Below are 22613 nucleotides of genomic sequence, written 5' to 3'. Positions count from 1 at the left end.
AAATATGTAAAAAACCGTGTTAGAAATTCAATGGCAAACGAACACTTGGAGTAATTCATGTTGATGACCATCGAAAAAAAAAATTCTCTGTAGTTTAGATAATAATATGATAATAAATAAATTTTGTAAAAAATCTAAAAATATTTCTACTCGTATATTACTCTTATAAGTTATATTTATTAAATTATACTATTTTATGACATTAGTATGTATATGTTTTTATATATAAAAATGTATTTGTGAATTTTATGAACTATTTGATAGATCAAAGTTTAATTTTTTTCAAATTTGTCTAAATGTTAATCCCTAAAGTAATCAGCTGATTCGGTAAAATTTATTTTCCAGACCCGAAATAAAGTCCCACTCCGCCCCTGTGGCTAACCGATTAGGGTAATGTGACATTATTATTTCAACAAAAGCGCATTACATATACGTTTCGTCATTAGTAAATGATATTGCCTGTTTAATACCTAAATTAAATTGTATATATTAATGAGATTTATATTTAATTTGTCATATAAGTAATATATAAATGTAACCTTCGTGACTCCATTGTACAATAATATTATTATTAGCTATAAATTATATACTTTAAGTGATAAGCGTGCAACCAATGAGAATGGAATAAGTATTTATATCAATATTTCTGTAAGCATCATTATCTTTATGCGAATAATGTGATTTAACTATCAATTCATTGTGCGCTTCATGTTTGTTTTTAATGTTATGTTTAAATTTTTTATTCTGCTTTTACCCTTTTGAACTCATCAGTTGCTTTGCCAATGATTAGTTCTGTGATGATACTGTTCTTGGCCTACTCCTCCTCTGACCAAAAGGACGAGTGAGCGAGGACATCGAACTGTGTGGGTCTGAGTAACACAGCTTTAGTAGTACTATAATAATTACGACTATTGTTGTTATTAAATTACAATTATGGTGTCGCATCCGATATTCGTCATGAACGCTGAAACATCGCGTTACTACATTGACAATTTATATACGCAGGATCACGCAAAGTGCTACCAGGCGCTTAACTTCATTAAAAACTCCATTATGGGTAGTAACCGTCAGAAAGGCATTGTCATCGCAAACGGCATAGTACCAAGGCTTTTACAGGTAATTCGTAGGTTTTTTTTCGTATACGTGAGATAGACCTCTGCTAATGTGGAACTGAATTGGAGGTTTGTCTGGCTGCACGTAATGCTTTTCGATTAAATTATAACTTGAACACTATTACCTTTTTATATTTTATTATCTTGCAGGTGTTATCTGATGAATCGAAAACTCCAGACATTCGTTTGGAAACTGTTGTGATATTAGGTTCATTGGCCAAAGGCACTGAAGAACAAGTAAAGGCCCTGGTAGATGCCAATGTTGTTTCGCACATACTCAAAGTTTTTTATGTATATAATGATGCAAAATTTTGTGAATCATGTCTCCGTTGTTTATGTACTATTCTGAAATATCCGTTTGCTGATTATTCTGTAGTGTTTAGTGATTTAGACATTGTAAAGAAACTGGTTCAAACCATTGAAGATTCTTGCAGTAATAGTATTTCTACCATGTCTATACTGTCTTATTCTTGTCGTACAACAGTCCATCAAGATATGTTATGGGGAGCAGGAATTGGTTTCATTTTATATAATTTACTTAAAAATAATGTGGATGATTTGTCTATTGCTACATTGAAATGTTTAGCTCGTGTATGCCAAGATAATCCAACTATTTCTACTGCTCTTGCAAATAATGTATATAATGGTGAAAAAATTCCAGAAATGTTAGATTCTATGCGAAGTGGAGATCGACCCACTAGTATGCGATTAGCTGCTTCTAAATGCATTACATGTCTTTATCGTGCTGGAGCATTAGAAGTCAATGATTCTAAAGTAATGTTTGGAGCATTACCTACTCTTGTACGCTTATGCCAGAATGATCAAAAATGGGAACATCGTGTTGAAGCAGCAGAAATTTTAGCCGTACTCATTGAGGATGATGCTGAACTTCAATCATTAGCGAGTATATCAAATCATTTGTTACAAACATTGGCAGAATTTGTCAACTATCCAGTACATCAATCAGGGGAATATGGAGGTGCCTTTGGAGAACATAGGGCTAAAGAAATGAAGCAAGCTGCTTTCAAAGTAATGATAAATCTTAACTCTTTTTTTAAAATTATACTATTGAAGATATTTAATTTTTTTCTAGGTTTTTGCATCTCTGGGAGCAAATGATGAAGAAATCCGTAAACGAATAATTGAAACTGATAACTTAATTGATCATATTGTATTAGGTCTTAAAGATCCTAGTCCTAAAGTCCAATTGGCTGCAGTTCGATGTTTACATTCATTGTCACGTTCTGTACAGCAATTGCGTACCACTTTTCAAGATCATTCAGTTTGGAAACCTTTAATGAGTCTATTAGAAGGTGCTTCAGATGAAATTCTTAGTGTCACTTCTTCTACGCTATGTAATCTTTTACTAGAATTCTCACCATCCAAAGAGCCAATTCTAGAATCAGGAGCTATTGAACTATTTTGCAGTTTAACAAAACGAGACGATCATTCATTAAGACTTAATGGAATTTGGGCCTTGATGAACATGGCATTTCAAGCAGAACAAAAAATAAAATCACAAATCTTGAGTACTTTGGGAACTAATCAAATCTTTACTTTGTTATCTGATTCACATAACAATATATTAATGAAGACATTAGGTCTATTAAGGAATTTGCTGTCAACGAAACCACACATTGATTACATAATGAGTCTGTGTGGCAGTGATATAATTCAGGCTGTCATGATGATACTTGAAGGCGATCACTCGCCTGAGGTCAAAGAACAGGCATTGTGTATTTTGGCCAACATTGCTGATGGAGATATTGCTAAAGACTATATTATGAGAAATAATGAAATACTAAAAAAAATACAAGAATACATGACAAATGTCAATGCTAAATTACAAGCAGCTGCTATATTTTGTGTTTCAAATCTTGTGTGGAAAGAAGATAGTGGCGCAGCTGATAGACAAGCCAAATTAAAGGAAATGGGTATTTTTAAACTTTTACAGCTATTAATATCAACATCAGATTCTCTGTTGTTTGATAAAGTAAAGACTGCCCTTACACAGTTTTCAGACTCTTGACAAACTAGTTGTTACAACTCACCACCTTCTGTTGGTGTTTAAGTAGGTACTTCTTTATATAAAAAGAAAAAAGTTTATAACTATAATTTTTGATCATTTTGTTTTAATTTCATAATTGATTATAATTAATGAAAGGCAATATTTTATTAAATATATTTAATAATTTACTTTTAAATTCTTTCAAAATGTACTGTATGACTTTTATTATTTTTATTGTTAATTATTATAATTTAGTTATACATATTTATTTTAATTTATCTAAAATTTGTACTTTTGCGCTTTTCATTTTATGACTCATGTACAACTTCAAAAGTTATTACTGAATAAATTAATACTTTGTTTACATCTGACATATTGTATTTAAAATAAAGTAAAAAAAAATTGGTTTTTATTGCTAATTATGTGCAATAATTAACGAGGGAAATAAGTAATTTATAATCATTTTTGTCTCCAATAGTGTAGTAAGAAAAATTATCTTAAACTATTGCCTAAGTAGATATTCTTAACTAAATTATTTTATCTTTATAAATAATTATGCATGACTTAGAGAATTCAATGACCAGGCCATGAGTAAGGCAATAAATAAATAATTTTCACTTATTAAAAAGTTTGGAATCACAATAAAACTGTAAAATCACAATAGCAAATGTTAAAATAACGACTGCATAATAACTAAAAGATATCTTAGCTATCCAAAATAGCTAAATACATTATTTTAAAATTATTATTGTTATTATTTATCTATAGTAATAATATTACTTATAAGTTATTAAAATACAGTTAATCACAATCAGTTTTATAGCTGGACTATTCAATGTTCTGGATGGACAAGATATAATAATTAAATAAAAATAAAAATATCTAGATTAGAAATGAACACAATATTCAACAACGATAGGATATGCAAACCCGTGGATTGTTTAGTGTCACAATGTATTAGTAAATAGTACCACAGTTGTACTCCTTTGTTTTATTGTTTCACAGTTGTCGTTTAAAAATATTGAATATTTAATTCTACAAAAAAATTAACCACTCATAAAATACAATGAGTTTTTGAATTGGAGGTATGGTGAAAACCGCTAAGTTTCATACTGGAGATGTGGGGAAGTTGAAAAATTTTTTAGTCATTACAAGCATAAATTATAAATATAATATAGTATGTTTTATCTTTGAATTTTTTTGAAAGAATTATTGTAAATTATTTAAAAGGCCTATATTTTATTACTACAAGTATAAATTATAAATCTAATATGATCTTTTAATTTTTAAGCTATTTTAACATTCGTGGTTATGATAAAGACTCAAAAGTTTTTAATTATTAATATTTTTCAGTAACGTATTAGAAACAGTGCTCGACTTGGCAAAATTAAAAAAGGGGACTCTATTTACTTTAAAAAAAAGAATGTCCCCAAAACTGGCTAAGCGTTATGATTATAGCGTAATAATAGTAGGGGGACGCTAAAATTTCTGAAAATTGGTTGAAGTACTCCGTCCCCCCTCAAGTTGAGCACTGATTAGAAATAAATATATTAATATATGTAATATTTTTTTGTAAGAAGTCAACTTTTAGAATCTTTAAGTTAATCAAAATGTATCATTAAGATTTTATTGCACTACAATATCATAAAATGTATGTAGCATTAATTACAAAAATTGAGCAATAAAATAACATAATAATAATATCCATAATTTATTTCAACAAACAATATAATTATTTGGAAGAGTTACTTTACTTGCACATCATTGTCTAATTCAATTCCTTATGAAGCATGTATGGTAATGATTAATAAATTCCATACAATGGCAATATTATATCATGATCGTCGTCAATAACAATATGAAAATTACAAAATGAGAATTGTGTTCTACCAATATTGGATTGGAGTCCACATAATATAATGAAAATAATTAATAATTAACATAAATTATATTAATTTTATATTTTTAATAAGTAAAAAAAATTATATATATGTATAAATAAATAATAATAATATTGAATGTTTTTTTTTTTTTTTAATTTAATTTGAATTGTTGTAACCCAGTCATAGATGAAAGGCTACATCATAGTTCCAAAAACAGGATTATGTCTACATATACTTGGGCCATATTCTTCATAATCTTTTTTTGAATGGCACACGGTATAAAACTCAGGCTATAAAATAAATAATGTTGATAATATATTTGTGAAAATTTAATGAAATATCAAAAAATCTACGTACCGATGAAGCTAACATACTACCACCAAACCAAACAGCATATCTCTGCATATTATGAGTGTAAACTTGAACATCAATAGGTTTAGGCTAAAAAAAATATACACAAAAGTTATAGTAATAGATTATTATATGAATCATAAGTGAATTTTACTTTCAAATTATCGCCAGCTATTTTTTCACTACGTTTTAATCTAGCATCAACAACACGTTTGATATCCCTTTGAAGACGTCTACCAAAATCTTTAAACATAGTTGAACCACCAGAAAGTACAATGTTATCATACAGTGGTCGGCGCACATCAATTGGACAGTTTTGTATCACTGTATCAACCATTTCAGAAATAGGTGTAGTGAAATCAGGATTTGAAAACTACAAAATAACATAATTAAGTAATTAATTTTATATTTAACATATAATAAGAGCACACATACTTCAGGATGGAAGAAAATTTCAGGTCCTAAAAATCGTTCGTATCCAACATCCACAGAAAATGGCTGTTTTGTAACACTATTTATACCATCATACTTCCTTAACCATTTAGATGGCTCTGAATCATATTTGGCAAATTCTTTAGCAATGTCTGGACAAATGTAGGAATAACGCTCTTTAATAGCTTTAGCAGTCTCCAAGCTTTGTTCAGGAGGAATACCAATTTCTCTTTCCCTCAACAACGACTGAATAAAATATGTGATATTGCGACCAGCTATTGGTATGTGTTTAATGCAACTTCCAATCACATAACCTTCAGCCTAAAACATTGGTTTTCATATTCAAATTAACTATTTACATGACATAATAAATAAAAAATTCTAAATATATGTATTCATAATTTAAGTATAATAATGTATGCATACACAAAAAAATTGCACAAATCTATAGAACCAATACCTAATATTAAAAATAAAAATAAAAATACAGTAAAACCTCATAAATCCGGACCTCATTAGTTTGAACTTCGCTTAATCTGGACAACCGTTTGTAATACGTAATGATGTATGTGATCGCTAATTTATGACGTAGATTAAAATAAATATGAAAACGAGTTTTACAAATTTGTATGTAATGATTATAATACAATTATATATTATTTTTTAGATTTAATATTGTTAGATATATGTATATGATATAGACTAAAGTATTTTAAGTATAGTAAAATAAACAATAAATTTTTTTTAAAAATATAATTTACGATTCTTGATTATTTTGTTTAATCTAGACAACCTAGAGCCCCAATTATTCTAGATTAATAAGGTTGTACTGCATTTTCAAATATGAAAATTTGGTTTTTAATGGAATTTGGAACTCTATTTTTCACATTTCTTTGTACATACATATAAATTTAAATATTAATTTAGTTTCTTTATATTTTTTGGATAAAATATTTCATTAAGGTATATTTTATATACTCATAAATAATCCAATATATAAATAATAACACACAGGATATTAAAAATTTGCTATTAAAATTAACTTGTAAAATAAAGAAATAATAATTAATAAGATAACTAGTAATTAACTAATTATTTTTATTTGTTTAAATTTTTTAAGTAGTTTACATTTCAAAACAAAATAAAACATGAATTATAATTTTTACCAATGTATTCTATACATTTAATTTCAATTTTATTACATTTCTGTTTATAGTATAAAATAACATTTGAATGTATTTGAATTAATCAATTATAATTTAAAATATATATCAAAGGTATATATTTTTCATTATGTTATAATGTTAAAAATGTAATATTAAGTATGATTAAATATTTTAAATAAATGTTTAATCTATTGCAATTACAACTTATTTTATACAAAGAAAATGTAATTCACATAAAAACTGATCAAATGTACCACTCATCAATAATTGTAAATAATAAAGATATATTTACTTTCTATCATTATTTATTAACAATTTCATAACTTCTACTAAAATAACTAATGGAAATAAAATATTAATAATTTAATTATAAACTCTGCAATTTCAAAATATAACTGAAAAAATAGTGTACTTACTACAGGAATAATATGGGTAACTCCATCTCCACTATCAACTACTAGGCCTGTTAATATTCGTTCATGAACAGGTCGTGATTTCCAAGAGGCAGATAATGCTAATACAGCTTGTACCGCAATGTAAAGACCAGGAACATTAAATGTCTCAAACATTATTTCTAATACAAAAATTAAACTAAATTAATCGTTTACCTCATTACTAGGGCAGAGGACTAGTAGTTCTAAAAAAACATTAAATATGCACTAAAAATACACTCTTATATTTTTTTTAAAGCAATTAATTTATAAAATATATAAATTATTTAAATATTGTGTGAAATTAAATCGTTTTTCACATCCTACTTTAACATCACAATACATCTGAGAACAGTCAACAACCATATTATATGATCAAAATTTTAAATTATACTTGATTCGACAGTATTTTGGTTGTATATTAGATCAAATTAGAACATTGTCAGAAAAGTAATGATGAAATTATACATTATTTGAAATATACATCTAAAAGTATAAAATGGAATATGCTCTTAAAAACAAAAAAGCTCAAAATATACATTTATATGCATAATAAAATTTCAAGACTAGCTTTGTGAAAGCATGAAACATATTTGTATCCATATTCTGCTATTTTTGTGATTGTGCAAAACAAATATACAAATGCTATAAATCCTTTGCTCTAATCATTACTAATCATATTATATAAAAAAAAAAAACATTGAAAACCCATTGTTAGAATATACTATTTTTAAATAAATTAAAAAATGCTTAACATCTTAAATTCTTGAAATACCATTTTTAATAACATTTTAGAACCTAAGACAGTATTGAAAAAAAAAATAAAAATAGAATACCTATTTAAAAACAATATTTATAATATAATAATTCTTATTAATAACAATGATTGACTTACCAGCAGTATATTCACGATTCTCTGGAGTATTTAAAGGTGGTTCAGTAAGTAAAAAATGATGGTCTTCAGGCTCAGCTCTTAAATATTTAAATATGCAATGTTCTAAAAACCTTTCCATCAAATCCCAATCTTCAACTAATCCATGCCTTACTGGATACTACATAATTTTATTTAACCAATTTAATTTAAATGTTTTCAATCGAAAAATAACATGACAGTACTTTAACAGAATATCCTTTGGCATCGAACGCTTCATCTCCTATGTAGAAATCTAAATCCTCCACGCCCTTTGTCAGTCGACGAACCGTCTGATCGCCCACCTTGGCAGTTTCCTTGATGGCAATCGCTGACGGGATTATCATCTGTGGTTCTTTGTTGGGAGCGAAGCCCAACTTCGTGTACCTGCATCATAACAAAAATGTTCGTTCGTTAAGCTATGAATAACTTATACCACATTGTAGATGGTCGCATCAAAAGGACTGATCACGCTCACCCAGTGCCCACGTCGATAACACATGGTGGTAGTCTACCAAGCATACTGTTCGCAGTCGAATTAAATTTACTCAGTCTAATAAGAGTACACTAAAATATCAAATTAATCATTAAACTAAAACGTAATGAAAAAAAAACCTACAGATATCGGAAAATTCTGTTTAATTTTATTCATTATTTGTCATAGATTATCAAGCCGAACGTGAGTCATATTTTGCTGATAACCGTACAGAATCGAATACTTTTCCCGTGGAAGAGAAATCGGCTATTATCGGACCGAATGTACTATCAACGAATTGATATCTCAGTTTTATCATGAAACCACAGTTATTTAATAACTTTTGTGGAAATTTTGATCCGTTTACCCTTTTAGACTTGATAGTCCTTGAAGCTGTAAACTGTAAATGTATTTCGGCAAAAATCGAATACCCATTAACGATTGTTTCTCAGTGTAATCAATTACTAAGTACGATTGTCGAACGATCGAAAATCATATGCCCAACACTTTGTCATCATCGTGTTTAAAAATGGACGAACCTTCGACCAGTTCCGATCCTTGCAAGAAATTATCGTATTCAATACATTCCTATTCGAGTTATCTGCCGACTTATATACCAGAGTAAGGATTGCGACATACCTGTTACCTATTAATAATAAAAAACAATCAATCTTATGTCAATGCTGTTTAATGGTACTATTTTTACAGTATTTAAATTTCATTTCATTAAAATGTATTTAAGTGCATGTATTAGATTATTGTAATTTTAAATTTTTATACAATTAAGAAAACGTATTATGTGAAATATATCGTGTACTATTTGAGGAAACCAAATCTACAAAATAAGCAAATATTTTTTTAAGGTATTAAATTTAATTTTTTAATTTTAAAAGTGTGTCTTAATCGTTCACATTAATCTTATATTTCATCACTAGTACAAATTGCCGTGTGTATAAATGTTAATGGTAATTGTTTATCTAATGAATGTGTAAGTGTCAAATAATACCTAAATAGGTTGGTTTATTATAAACTTAATAAAGTGTATTTAGTTTTGAATTTTATAGGTGTTTGTTAATCATTAATTTCTAATGTATAAAAATAATGTACATATCTATATTTTATTCTTAATCACTTTAAGCAGTGTACCATTTGTTAATCAAACAATCATTAATATGATTCATATTTAAATCAATTTTTATTAATTAAATTACCAAAGTATTTTGGTTATGTTTTGTTTATTAAAATGGTATACATTAATTTACATAGGTACATTAAAAATGATTTTTTAGTATTTAGATTGATAACTAAACATACTATTATTTGTTTACATATTATGTTTGATTAAACTTGCTGAAGAAGCATTAATACAAATCAAAATTTAAAATTTAACTGTTAAATATTTACAGAAATATTTTACAAAATAATCAGGAAGATCAAAGTTCCAGATGGTCTTCGATATCCAATAGTCCACCACAAGTATTTTTCTTTAATATAAATGTATATAGATCTATTCAAATATATTTTTACATTATATATTTATTATATTTTAGTATTTAATCTTAAAGCTACAAAATGCTTCAATTGTTAAGACTATAAAATTTGGTAAGTATGAACGACCACATGTATGCAATTTAAAAAGGTTCAAAATTTATGGTGGATTAGAAGATGACACAAAAATTGAATTACTCTATAGGTAAATTAATAATAAAGTGTTCTTTAATATCATAATACTTAAATATTCATTTTCTTTTCTTTTAGTGGTCTCAGTAATAATAGTGACTTAGAAACATTTAATCTACGTCATACTATTGAGAATAATTCCATGATACCTGTTAGGTACATCAAGTTAGAACCTCTTGAATCTTGGGGTTCAAACTTCAATTATAGCCTTTGGTATGTTGAACTACATGGCATTGATGACCCTCACCTTATATCCTGTGAAATAACTAAATTCTATCGAGTATGAATTATAATTTATTAATAATATTATTATTTTATTGTATAATTTGATATTGTGTATTGTATTAGCATCGTGAAGAAACATTAATTCGATTATGTCTTAAACATTTTCGTCGAAATCATTATGATGTAGCTGCTAATGCTCTATTACAAAACTCTAATATAGTTTTAGAACATCCATTTTTATCACAAATATATGATACAATAGTTGTGAATGGAAATTATGAAATGGCTGAGATGTTAATGGATCAAGCAATTAACGGTATAAAGTTTTTGAAAGTGGAAAACAAAATTTTTTTCAACTATAATAAACAATTTTTTTTTTTTTTAGATGGCTATTTAGAAGGTTATATGAAGAGTCAAAGTTTTAAGCCAATTTGGAATTTGGTCAAAGAATATCATAATGCTGGAAATAAAAGACCATGTATGCGTGGAGGTCATCAAATGTGTATAGATTCAGCAGCTGGAAATGTGTACTTGCTTGGCGGATGGGATGGGCATAAGGATTTATCTGATTTATGGAGTTTTAATATTGCAACTGGTATATGGCATTGTATTGCAACCAATGTAGAAAAAGATGTAATTTGCATTAAAGAATATTTATTATTTTTTACAAAATGTTAAGTTATTGTTCTGATACATTTATAATTTATAGGGTGGACCAAGTCCTCGATCATGTCACAAGGTATGTATAGACACGGAAAGAAAACAAATTTTCGTTTTAGGAAGATTTTGTGAAGTTCAATCATTTATTGGTGAATACCCTCAGGTATAATTCTCACATTATTGTAAATTTATTTATCTTATTTTATATTTTATTTTAAATTACCTTTAAACATCGAAACATTTATTTATTATATTTATATATATATATATATATATATATAAATATTATATGTTATTAAATGTTATAGTAAAACCTTTTGAACATTTATTTATTATTTTTCTTCTTTTTTATTAATTTTATTTTAAATTATCTTTTTATTTTTTACAGAGTGATTTTTATGTTTATGACATTGAACAAAATCACTGGACTCTTATATGTGCTGATACAAATTTAATGGGTGGACCCAAATTATTGTTTGATCACCAAATGGTAATGGATTCAATTTCATCCACTATTTATGTGTTTGGGGGTAGAGTTGTAGTATCTTCCTCCAGGTTTGAATTTATTTTAATAATTATTTACTTATAAGATACCTAAAGTAAAAAAAAAAAAACAATTACATTTTTTTAGATGTGGATCTGATGAAACTCAAAAGAACAATCCAGACTTTTCTGGTTTTTATAAATATCATGTACCAACTAATACATGGACATGTATTTTACCTGACACCTTCCATGAAATCAAAGTCCAAGATGGTCTATTAACACATAACCCACAAACTGTAGCTTCACGTGGTGGACATTCTATATTATTACATACAGTATGTTCTATTTTTATAAATTATAAGCCTAAGAAAAATATGTATTTACTAACATTTTTTGTTCATCAGAAAATGAGACGTATATATATATTTGGTGGTCATCGTCAGAGATGGGCCCAAAAATGTCCAGAATTTTTATGGTATGACATTGAAACTGGTTTAACTCAAGCAATGCCAATGCCATCAACTGTTGATAAGCCACCAATGGGATACACACAGCGAGCCACTATTGATATTGATCATGATGAAATATATGTATTATCTGTAAGTACCTAAATTAATTAAAAATTGCTTTTAAAAATGTTTATTAAAAAGTATGATTTTTGTTATATTAAAATAAAGAGTCTTAGTAAAGAAAAAGATCGTAGAGAGGATAAAGTTCAAAATGCATTTTGGGTGTATTTTATCAAACAAAATAAATGGTAAGAATTTTATGTATTTATATATTGTTCTGAATGCTTAACTATCCATATTAAATTGATTATATGTGTTGCTGTTAATATAATAATATAAATTAAATAATATTTTTTTTCAGGATTTGTATCTATAAAAATTACAATTCTGATGAACAATATTGGAATAAAATGCAACATTTGGAGCCATGTCCCCGATTTGCCTATCAATTAGTATATGATCAAAAAAATAAGGTAAATAATGTCTTAATATGTATATTCACAAGTTTTTTTTTTTAATTCATTATGTTAATTATGTTTTAATGTACTTCTTAGATTCACTATTTATTTGGTGGTAATCCTGGAAAAACTGATGCTCAAAATTTAAGATTGGATGATTTTTGGGAACTTAAAGTTTATAGATGTACTAATGTAAAACTTAGGAATCAGTGCAAGCTGTTAATTCGAAAATTTAAGTATGTGTTAAATTCATCTTTATGTGTGATTATAATTCACCAATGTGTCACTGAAATTATTGTTGTACAATAGGTTTCAAGAAATAAAAAAAAAAGATAAAATAGCTGCTATGCAGTTCTTACAAACATCTGTATCAGAACTTATTGATCATTCTGATGAGGAGCAAACTCGAGAGGTAAGTTCTAAAAAAAAATATGTCTGGTGATGTGTAGGCATTCTTAAAATATGAAAGCGTTGATATTACATTCTAAAAACAACTTAGTATTTTGATGATTTTTACCTTACAAAAATCAAAATATTTAGAATATAAATAATATATTAGAAATTAAAATGTATTATTCTTGTATTAAAATTAAGTGTTTTACCACAAATGTGTACCAACTCGTTTGTTTATATTTATTCAGTATTTTTGTAAATGTTTTTTATTGACTAACCATATATCATGGTACATATACCAAAACTTATATATAATCATTTTTAATTAGAGTTACTTTATAAAACTTATTTCATAAAAATAAACAAAACATTAAAAAATATTATTCTAATGATTCAGCATCACCCATGATTCAAAAGTAATCTAAATAATTTAAAAAATATTTGTAATTTGTCTTAAACACTTTACATTTATTTTATTTGCTTGATTTATAATTTAAATAAGTAATTTAAAGTAATATTCTCTCACCTTATTCCTAGTAATACTAAAATATGTATTATTTGAAACTCGTTAAATACTCAGAGTTTAGTTTCAGGGAACTGCAGCTTTGCTGTTTAAAGATGACAACCAAACTGGTGATGTAGCAGAACAAATACATGAGTGGCGTTGTACTTTATTTGATAAATTATGTGATTTTTTTCCTAATTCAATGGTTCAACCCAAAGAAAATTTAGTTGACTTGATACCCCTGTAACTAAGTGTTCAAAATGTTTTCTTAAACTTGTTTTAGTTTATTATTTAGTTCCTTTACTCTCACATTATTTTTAAAAATATTCTATCAAATGATAATTTGACTTATTTCCATTATTTTTATTATTTTGATAATAAATTTAAAAATTAACATTTTACCTACACAGTTATCAAATTTGAAGTAAAAAAATTCTTATTGCCAAAATAGTTATTAATTTTTTGACCATTAAAATATTATTCATGTATAATAATATGAACTATTAATTACAAATTCTTGATAATTAATTTTTAATTCATCTAACTTTTTTGGGTATTTGTGTTGCCTATTTATACAATATCCCACAATGATTATCAAGTAGCATTTAGAATTATTATTAAAATATCCAATTGATAATGTACCTTTAATTACATTAAATCTTAATTTCGTAACTATTCCATTAGGTACGCCTATAGTTTAAATAATCAATCTTGTTTTACTTTTTAGTGGACAGTTAATTATTTTGAAATTCAGACTTTTTTTTTTAATTTTTATTGGAATTATTTTTAAAACAGTATAAATTAATACTTATTTAATATTTTATGATACTATATAAAATTAAATGTTTTAATTTTTTTTCTTGTTTTACCATTTTATGCGCTTATTTTTTTTTTTCAATACATTTTATACAAATGTATACTCAAATTTGTACTTAGTTAATTGTCAACACCTATTTTGTTTGTTTATATGATCTCTTTAACATTAATCCTTAACATTTTAAAATTCAAATATATTTATTATTTTATTATACTTTATTGTGTTAATTAATTAGAAATTTTATAAAATAAATAAATTTGATTTTTACTTTTAAACTGAATTATCTATTTTATTTTAACTTTATGAAAAATAGTAGAACTTTAATTTATATCCTTCAGAATCATAAAATGCATCATTATGCATGAAACTTTACAAGGAATATATTTAACACTAACATTTAATCAAAATTTTCTGATCATAAATTGTCATGAATACTGCGAAGAAATCCAACTTTCAAAAATAACACAGGTACACTGGTTAATTTTAAATGTTTTAATTATCACATGTTATTAACAGTAAGGTTATTGTGTTGAACATATTACAGTTTATTGAATTGATCCAAACTTATTTCAATCCGTGTACATCTTACATATTATTCATATGATAAATCAGCGTTAAAGTATGATGAAATTATTATGTCATTATAATGTGTAGGATACTAGTATACCTACATATTATGTAAGACTCAGTACCATTTAGTTATTATCATTTCTATGTTATAAAAAAAGTGAAAATATTTTTCCAAACATAATTGCTCCGCCAGATTTTTCTTACCAGTAGATACATCATCACCGGGTACCATAGGCACGTGCACGGGTGCACCACATGCAACCTGAAATGCATCTGCTCTTTCTGAGACGCCATATTATTTTAAGCACGTATATATACAGTTTTGAGTTCATTGACAGACAATTGCTTAGTTTTTCTGGATGTCCGCGATACGATTACAAGGTTTAATGCGATTAATGCGATTATACATTTAACATTTTTGGTGCCGACGAATACACAATATATCTATTGACGGAATATTTGCTGAAGGTGTTCCTCAATGTTGCACCTGATTGGAAATTCTGTGCACGCCTATGCCGGGTGCATTGAAATCGAAAATCACAGATCGTGAACCTGGCACAGTATGTTAGACGGGATCCGAACGAAATCGGTTGCGCGCAATCACGCCGCGGCACCAACCCGCCGTACGGTGGCATGACGGCGCTCGCAGAATAACGACCGTTATAGATACAATACGTGTACGATATTATTAGTATTCACATTGAGTCGTGTTAATACGAATAATTACTCGAACGTGTTTTCAATACCCTATTTTATTAGTGACTACGAAAATCGTAATGCTCGTGTAATGTAATAATTGTGTGTTTGCACCAACCGGTAGACTGCCCCCCCCCCCCCCGATTATAATACGATGCTTACGATTATTATTTAGCCATATAGAGTACACAAATGCTTAATATGTAACAAATCACATTTAACATTCCGTTTGAGACGTGAACGAAGGGTCTAGGACATTTTGCCGCCAAACGGATCCCGTATATTATTAGCAATTACACACAATGACGGACTGGCCAGGGAGACAGAGGGGTAATCGCCTCCTTGATTATGTTACATAAATAAAAATTATATGTACTCGTCTCGTATACAAAACGTAATGTACCTATATCTTCTGTTTTTATTTCTATACTAGCTGAACCCGTGCACTTCGTAGCCCATTAAAAAACTGTGTTAAATTCGTTACCTGAGATTATAATAGCAGTATATTATTATACATATAGATAGGTAACGGTTAAAATATACTATATAACTAATTGTTTTTATTATTGAAACCAACAGTAACAATCTATAAACAAAAATTTCCATCGTAAATCTCAAAATGTCTGAGTACCTCCAGGGGTTGGGCCTGTCACTTTTTAACTTAGCCCATCTTCTGCCCATAGGTCTACTATATCTCTGTACCAAATTTCGTCGCAATCGGTCCAGCTGATTAGGAATACATAAAGGACAAACAAATAGACAGAAATCCATTTATATATATATAGGGTGTTTAAGAAAGAACGCAGGATTTAAACCTGCTATAAATTAAACTTATTTCTTTTAAAAAACCATAATAAATATATCATTCACTTCGGAAGAAGTTAAGGTTTAACATTGAAAAACAATATCGGACATATAACCCTCCCTACTAGCCCTACAGGCGATTATTCTTTCAATGAAATTTCCATCACTGGATAACACAATGCTTCATAAAGTTCATTAAGGACATGACGAATTTCTTGCATAAGTTCCAAAACATTTCGAACTTTATACTGATAAACTCATGATTTAGCGTATTCCTATAAGAAAAAATCACACGGCGTTAAGTCACAAGATCGAGGTGGGTAGCTTTGGTCTCCATGCAACAAGATTAGTCTGTCCAGGAACTTCTCACGCAGCAGATTGTTTCTCTTGAAGTGTAACAAGTTGAAACCAAATATTTTTGATGTTCATTTGGTTCAAATAAGGCCAAAGAAAATTACTGAGGTTAGTAGGTATTCTTGTATGATTACAAAAAGACGGCGTAACTTGTTACACTTAAAGAGAAACAATCTCTTTGCTGCATGAGAAGTTCCTGGACAGACTAATCTTGTTGCATGGAGACCAAAGCTACCCACCTCGATCTTGTGACTTAACGCCGTGTGATTTTTTTCTGCTGCCTCCCCCGTGCGCATGCTTATGATAATAATTTTTTTTCGATGGTATAAAACGAAATATTTTCATGGCATAAACAAGCAGAGAAAAAAGTTACCCAATGACGAAAGACAATCGTTCATTTTTATAAGCCTGGGGGATCGAGTTTTCAACCATAGAATCTTCTAGAATTCTAAATTATCTCATACAGGTTATGACGGCGATAATGGCCCAGATTCCGTGAGTCAGGATAAGGATTTAATCAATTTAAAAAAACATTTACACAAATAATTTAAAAAAATAATAAAATAAACATTTTAAAACGTCGAAATAAATATCGATGGTTTTTGACCACATCTAGTGGTACCGGGGATTATTTACCATATTTGTGTAAGCACGGTGAGTTCTTATACAGAGAATACTATAGTTAAAATATTTTTGCTTAGAATATGCATGACAAAATACTTTTTGCTTAGTATCCTTCGTTTATTTTCCGTACTAAATTCAAAATACGTATTGTAGTCACTAATGATTGCCGGTCCGGTTCGCGGGTTCTGTTCGGTTGCACAGATCCTTCTACGAGTGCTTCTCTGCAGCAGCGCCGGAACTCGACGATGCAACGAACAATGCAGTGGTGAAATAAAGTACACCTAAAATTATACAACCATTCGCCACGTGCCTCTCGTACCAAGGTCCGAATTCAGCTTTGGATTTGAGCTTGTTACTACGGTGCACTGGTTTCTTAGGCGTCGGATACGCGATCGTGTTTTGGACTATACGACGAGACATGTTGGCATTGATGTACCTCGTCATTGTCGGATTGCACACCGTACTTAGCATAAATATACACACACGCTGTAGTGGTGACGAAGTTGGAAATGTTGAATTTAGAGTTTGACATTAGTATAGAGACTATACGTCTCATTTAAAGTTGATGTCAGTGGTTTTCTCGTTTTTATTTTAAACGGTTTAAATTAATGATGGGAATTATTCGAATATTTGAATATTCAAATAATTCCTATCACTAGTTTAAATGAATCAGGTCGAAAATAACATAACAGACAATTGAGAGACAACGTCCGTTGATATGAAAATGTATTATTAAATGCATATATATTTAAATAAACTCGAATTTATAAAATAATCACGAGTTCTACCGACTGGTGTTTCACTAACTTCACTTACCCATCTACTATCAATACACTTTAAATTAAAATTATAGAAGCTTATAGTTAATCGTGTTTCGTATTTTAAATACGCATGGACTTTTTTTCCAATGAAAATATGTGAATTATGATTGTATAATGCTCAACCTGGGGTCACCAATAATAATTATTAATTATTAATTAATTAAATAATGACGCTATTCATTAACACATAAGTATTAATTTGAAAAGATTTTAAAACATTTATAAATTGATGTATATTTGGATGGCTTGAGTAAAAAGATGAATTGAATGTGGAAGAAATGCTTCACATGCGTTTGTTGTTCGTTATACACTAAATGAACATTATACCCACATAGTTGGAGGAAATTGAGAATTTTCAGATATATAATTGTCTATTTGTAGTCAGTAAATTCTAAATATTTTTCTGGAACGATTGGAAGTATTTCATAGACAAATAGGTCACTTAACATTTCTGGAGGTAAAAATGGTAAACCAAAACAAATAATAAGAAATAAACCTATTTCTGAATTATTTTTATATTCATATTCCAATGTTTTGTATTTTTTTTTTTTTTTTTTTGTACTTCATTTTCAAGCATTTTATAGTCGTCTATTATATATAATTCTTTTTTTTGCGCACAATTTGAAGCTAAACATTTTCACCACTTTAAATCGTTAAAATTAAAATATAATAATAATTTTAATTCGACACCACAAACACTGTAGAACGGAAAGCGTGAACATGTACTGAGAAATGTATAGTGCGAAATACTTTGTGTTATTCTGATTGATTATAATATAAGATATACCTATCTATCAAATGAGCTCTCTGGTCTCTTGGTTTCTCAAAGCATTCAGTTTTATAAATACTGACACTGTCATGGTACACAATTAATTTTATCTTACTGAAACTCTATAGTAGTTGATAATATTAATTTATCAATAGTCGTAGATATTATATACCATATACACAATTTACATACGTACATGATTATTATAACACAATATTTATGGACACATCTCGGTCAGGACTATTATAGTAGGTAAAAAATAATATGGTCGAGTTGCGTCCACAAGACGGGACGCAAATTACCTGTTGAATTTACTACCCGAAAAATATACGATAACTTTTTGGGGGACGCAAGTAGAATGCAGCCGTTGGCTCATCGAAATAAATTAATTTAAGGGTCGTGGATCGAAACAGGTTGCGCACCGTTAGTATAGACTATGTTACATTTAAAAACCAGAAGTTGATACTGTTTATAAACAAAATGGGTACATATACAATTATTGAAACTAATAGGATAACTTACCTTTTGAAACAAATACTCGAATGCCAATTGCCTGGAAGCACATTGTACCTAAAAGTCAACGTCAAAATACGATAAGAAAAATAGAAAATACCGCCTATTTCAACGATACAATGTACTTAATGTAATTAATTATTGTTATTGTTAAACAGATAAGAGTGCATAACAATTACTATCATTATTAAGTATTAAATGTATAAATATAGTAATTAAACTCGTTACGCTGTTGACTTGGCTGCTTGTCGATTAGTGACCATAAATATTCTGTTCAGTATCTTAGAACAAATTGCTGGCATTTTAGTCGTTTATGTTTAAAAATGTCAATTATAATACTAAATTAAGGTATCGACAAACTTAATTATATTAATGGTTATGTACTTATAATAGAACTGAGATTATAGTTTATAATTTGATTACCCAATTATTAATATTGAATTTATTTATCAATTTTTCTTGGCAACACGAATATTTTTCTTTTAAAAACTTAAATAGATCCATTCATATATATTTAAGCCAGTAGAAAGTAATATAGGTGGTTTTTTTCCATTTTTGTTGTAAATTTATAATTATAAGTTATGAATCGGTACTTTCATAATTATAGTATATTTTATATGTTCAATAAATCCAACGCCATATGAGCTAAACGGGTGACGTGTTATTATACTGTATTAAATTTGATTACCATTTATTACTGGTAACTCTAATAATCACATTTCAGACGTGGCAACTGTTGCTAACGACTCGTATGCTTAATAATTTAGAAACACTACGTGTGACATCCTGCAGGGCGATTCAGTCTGTAGAGGATTTAGACTATTTACACGTTTAATTTTCATACACACTCTTCTATTGTTCACGTGATATTAATAAATTTACAATAAATCACAAAGCCATTAGCAAAGGGTGAACAGAATCCAATGACTCAATGATAGTTAATTCATTTGACGCGTATACAAAATACTGATTCATAATTTTAAATAAAATTACCATTTACATTTTTTTTAAATAAATTCATAAAAAATAAAAGTAACAGTTAAATACTAAATTATTATAATTTATAATACGTTCATACTGAACTATATTGCAATAAATTTACTAATAATAATAATAATAACATTGGAAAATTAAATCTCTCAATAATAACGGTTCAATCCAATTGATTGAACCAATACGGTGAAGATTGTACGTGTTACGAACTTGATCTCAAGTTTCAAGTAGTAAATTATGATGTCGTAAATAAACGAAATACCTTACTTAACTTTTACAATAATTTTCATTCAAATAATTTCTAAGTTTTTGGAGAAAACTGCTACAAATAATGATGTGAAGGAGCTTCTGTTCCATGCCTAGAATTTGCCTGATTTTGCTTTTAAACACGACATCCTTATAAATACATGGCTCTGTTGATGTGAACTTGGAAATTAATGTCTTCAATGAGGTAGAGCCTTATTATTTGTGAGCATTGAGTATGCCCTAATTTCGTGGTCCTAATATTATTGACATACCTGACTTGGCGGATATGATTGCAACTCTAACAATCAACGTACACGAGTTCAAAATTGAAGATGATTCAATCGATTACCTACACACTAGTGTAAACAAATTTTGGCGCCATTTTGTCATACCTATAAAAAAAACATAATAAAATTAAAAGATATGTACCTTATTTCAGGACCAAAAAAAACGTTAAAAATACTTCCTTAAGGGGCTTGGAGCACATCATATTTTTCATGCATTTAGACCAAAAAGCGGAAACAAATTTAACACTCTTTTCATAGCCAGATTTTAATTTAAAATATATGAAAGAATTTCTAATCTTCTCCCCTAGGACAACTAGGTAGCAGACTTTTTATTTTTTTCCCCAAGTAGTGTTAAAAAACATTTGATTATTACATTTTTTTTTTATAATAATTTCGATATTGTTTCTTTTTTTAGTAAAATAGAACCATAAATAGAAAAAGTGGTTCCTAGTTGTCCTAGTTAAGATGTTAAGAAATCAAAATCTTTTTTCAGAATTAATATCAAACATCAGGAAGTCGGGTAGATTTAATTTTGGCAATTTTTGCGTCTTGTAAAGAACAAAATTAAATTTTATGTTGTACGGTGACATGTGCATGCGCGTATGAGAAATAATGTGTTTTCGGAACTAACGTTGCGATAGCGCCTACGAGTATCCGTGATAACACATAGGTCACATTCAATAAAATTTGCATATAAAAATTAACAACACTATAGATTGACGTTACGGTAAAAAAAAGTTCGTCGAAGGTTGTTTTCAACAATTAAAAAAAAAACATACTTGGCAAATTTTAAATCGGAAAAGCCATCATCTTCATACAACGACAATAACAGGTAGTATTATAATATTACGAATATTTAATTTTTAATACGTAATAATTTCTTAATAAAGCGTGACAGCCGTCGATCATTAAAAAAAAATGTTGTACGCTAGTACTCTGCAGATACCGGCGGTTGCATGTCAGTCAACGTCTTCAGAAAAAGATAATAGAAATACTATAGTTTAACTAGAAGGTAATCAAATAAAAATGAGAAAGACTTATATTGAATGTTATAAGGTATTCGATGTAAATTTTGTTTTTATTTTAAAATTCTGTGGTTTCTGCAATTTATTTTGATTGTCATCGTTGATTGTGGTTCTAGGAATTCGTAATGCGGTTGATGGGCGTTCAGTTGTGGTGGAGCAAAAACTAATTACACTTTTAACGTTCATTTACTTCTCACACATTGGACAAGCTCGAATATAAATACTATACGAAATTCCTTAATATTACTCTTTAAAACATGCTATGCTCCCACCCCCTTAATTAAGTTTAAAAATATATTATCTCATAAATCCCAATAACAACAAAATAACTAAAACCATACGACACTTCATATCGATTTTGTTTTCCGTGTAGATTTATAATAGCTGTATATATTAGCATAGATATTTAA

General features: G+C 28.2%; 3 protein-coding genes across 3 annotated transcripts; 2 read left to right on the top strand and 1 right to left on the bottom strand.

Moving 5' to 3' along the window:
* The first annotated feature begins 654 nt into the window (after positions 1–654).
* On the top strand, positions 655–3272 carry LOC112683111 (armadillo repeat-containing protein 8-like). The gene is made up of 3 exons (XM_025553995.1): positions 655–1116; positions 1263–2141; positions 2206–3272. The coding sequence occupies exons 1-3, from the start codon at positions 934–936 to the stop codon at positions 3139–3141; spliced, it is 1998 nt and encodes a 665-aa protein (XP_025409780.1). The 5' UTR covers positions 655–933; the 3' UTR covers positions 3142–3272.
* A 1845-nt stretch (positions 3273–5117) lies between these two features.
* On the bottom strand, positions 5118–8959 carry LOC112683110 (actin-related protein 3). Its single transcript, XM_025553994.1, has 8 exons — positions 8772–8959; positions 8500–8680; positions 8279–8435; positions 7369–7526; positions 5790–6107; positions 5509–5727; positions 5361–5444; positions 5118–5293 (listed from the first exon to the last, which is right to left on the bottom strand). Exons 1-8 carry the CDS (start codon positions 8813–8815, stop codon positions 5198–5200), a joined length of 1257 nt encoding a protein of 418 aa, XP_025409779.1. The 5' UTR covers positions 8816–8959; the 3' UTR covers positions 5118–5197.
* Positions 8960–9092: 133 nt separating this feature from the next.
* LOC112683092 (muskelin) lies at positions 9093–14001 on the top strand. Its single transcript, XM_025553954.1, has 15 exons — positions 9093–9389; positions 10175–10244; positions 10319–10461; positions 10527–10728; positions 10797–10989; positions 11059–11306; positions 11383–11496; positions 11722–11888; positions 11965–12154; positions 12224–12418; positions 12497–12576; positions 12690–12801; positions 12883–13022; positions 13096–13198; positions 13767–14001. Exons 1-15 carry the CDS (start codon positions 9265–9267, stop codon positions 13929–13931), a joined length of 2247 nt encoding a protein of 748 aa, XP_025409739.1. The 5' UTR covers positions 9093–9264; the 3' UTR covers positions 13932–14001.
* The last annotated feature ends 8612 nt before the right edge of the window (positions 14002–22613 follow it).

Source organism: Sipha flava, unplaced genomic scaffold (assembly GCF_003268045.1).
Source record: "Sipha flava isolate LNK unplaced genomic scaffold, YSA_version1 219_pilon_pilon, whole genome shotgun sequence".
In the NCBI taxonomy this organism is placed as follows: domain Eukaryota; kingdom Metazoa; phylum Arthropoda; class Insecta; order Hemiptera; family Aphididae; genus Sipha; species Sipha flava.
Note: the sequence above shows the minus strand (reverse complement) of the source record. Positions and strands in the feature narration are given on the sequence as shown.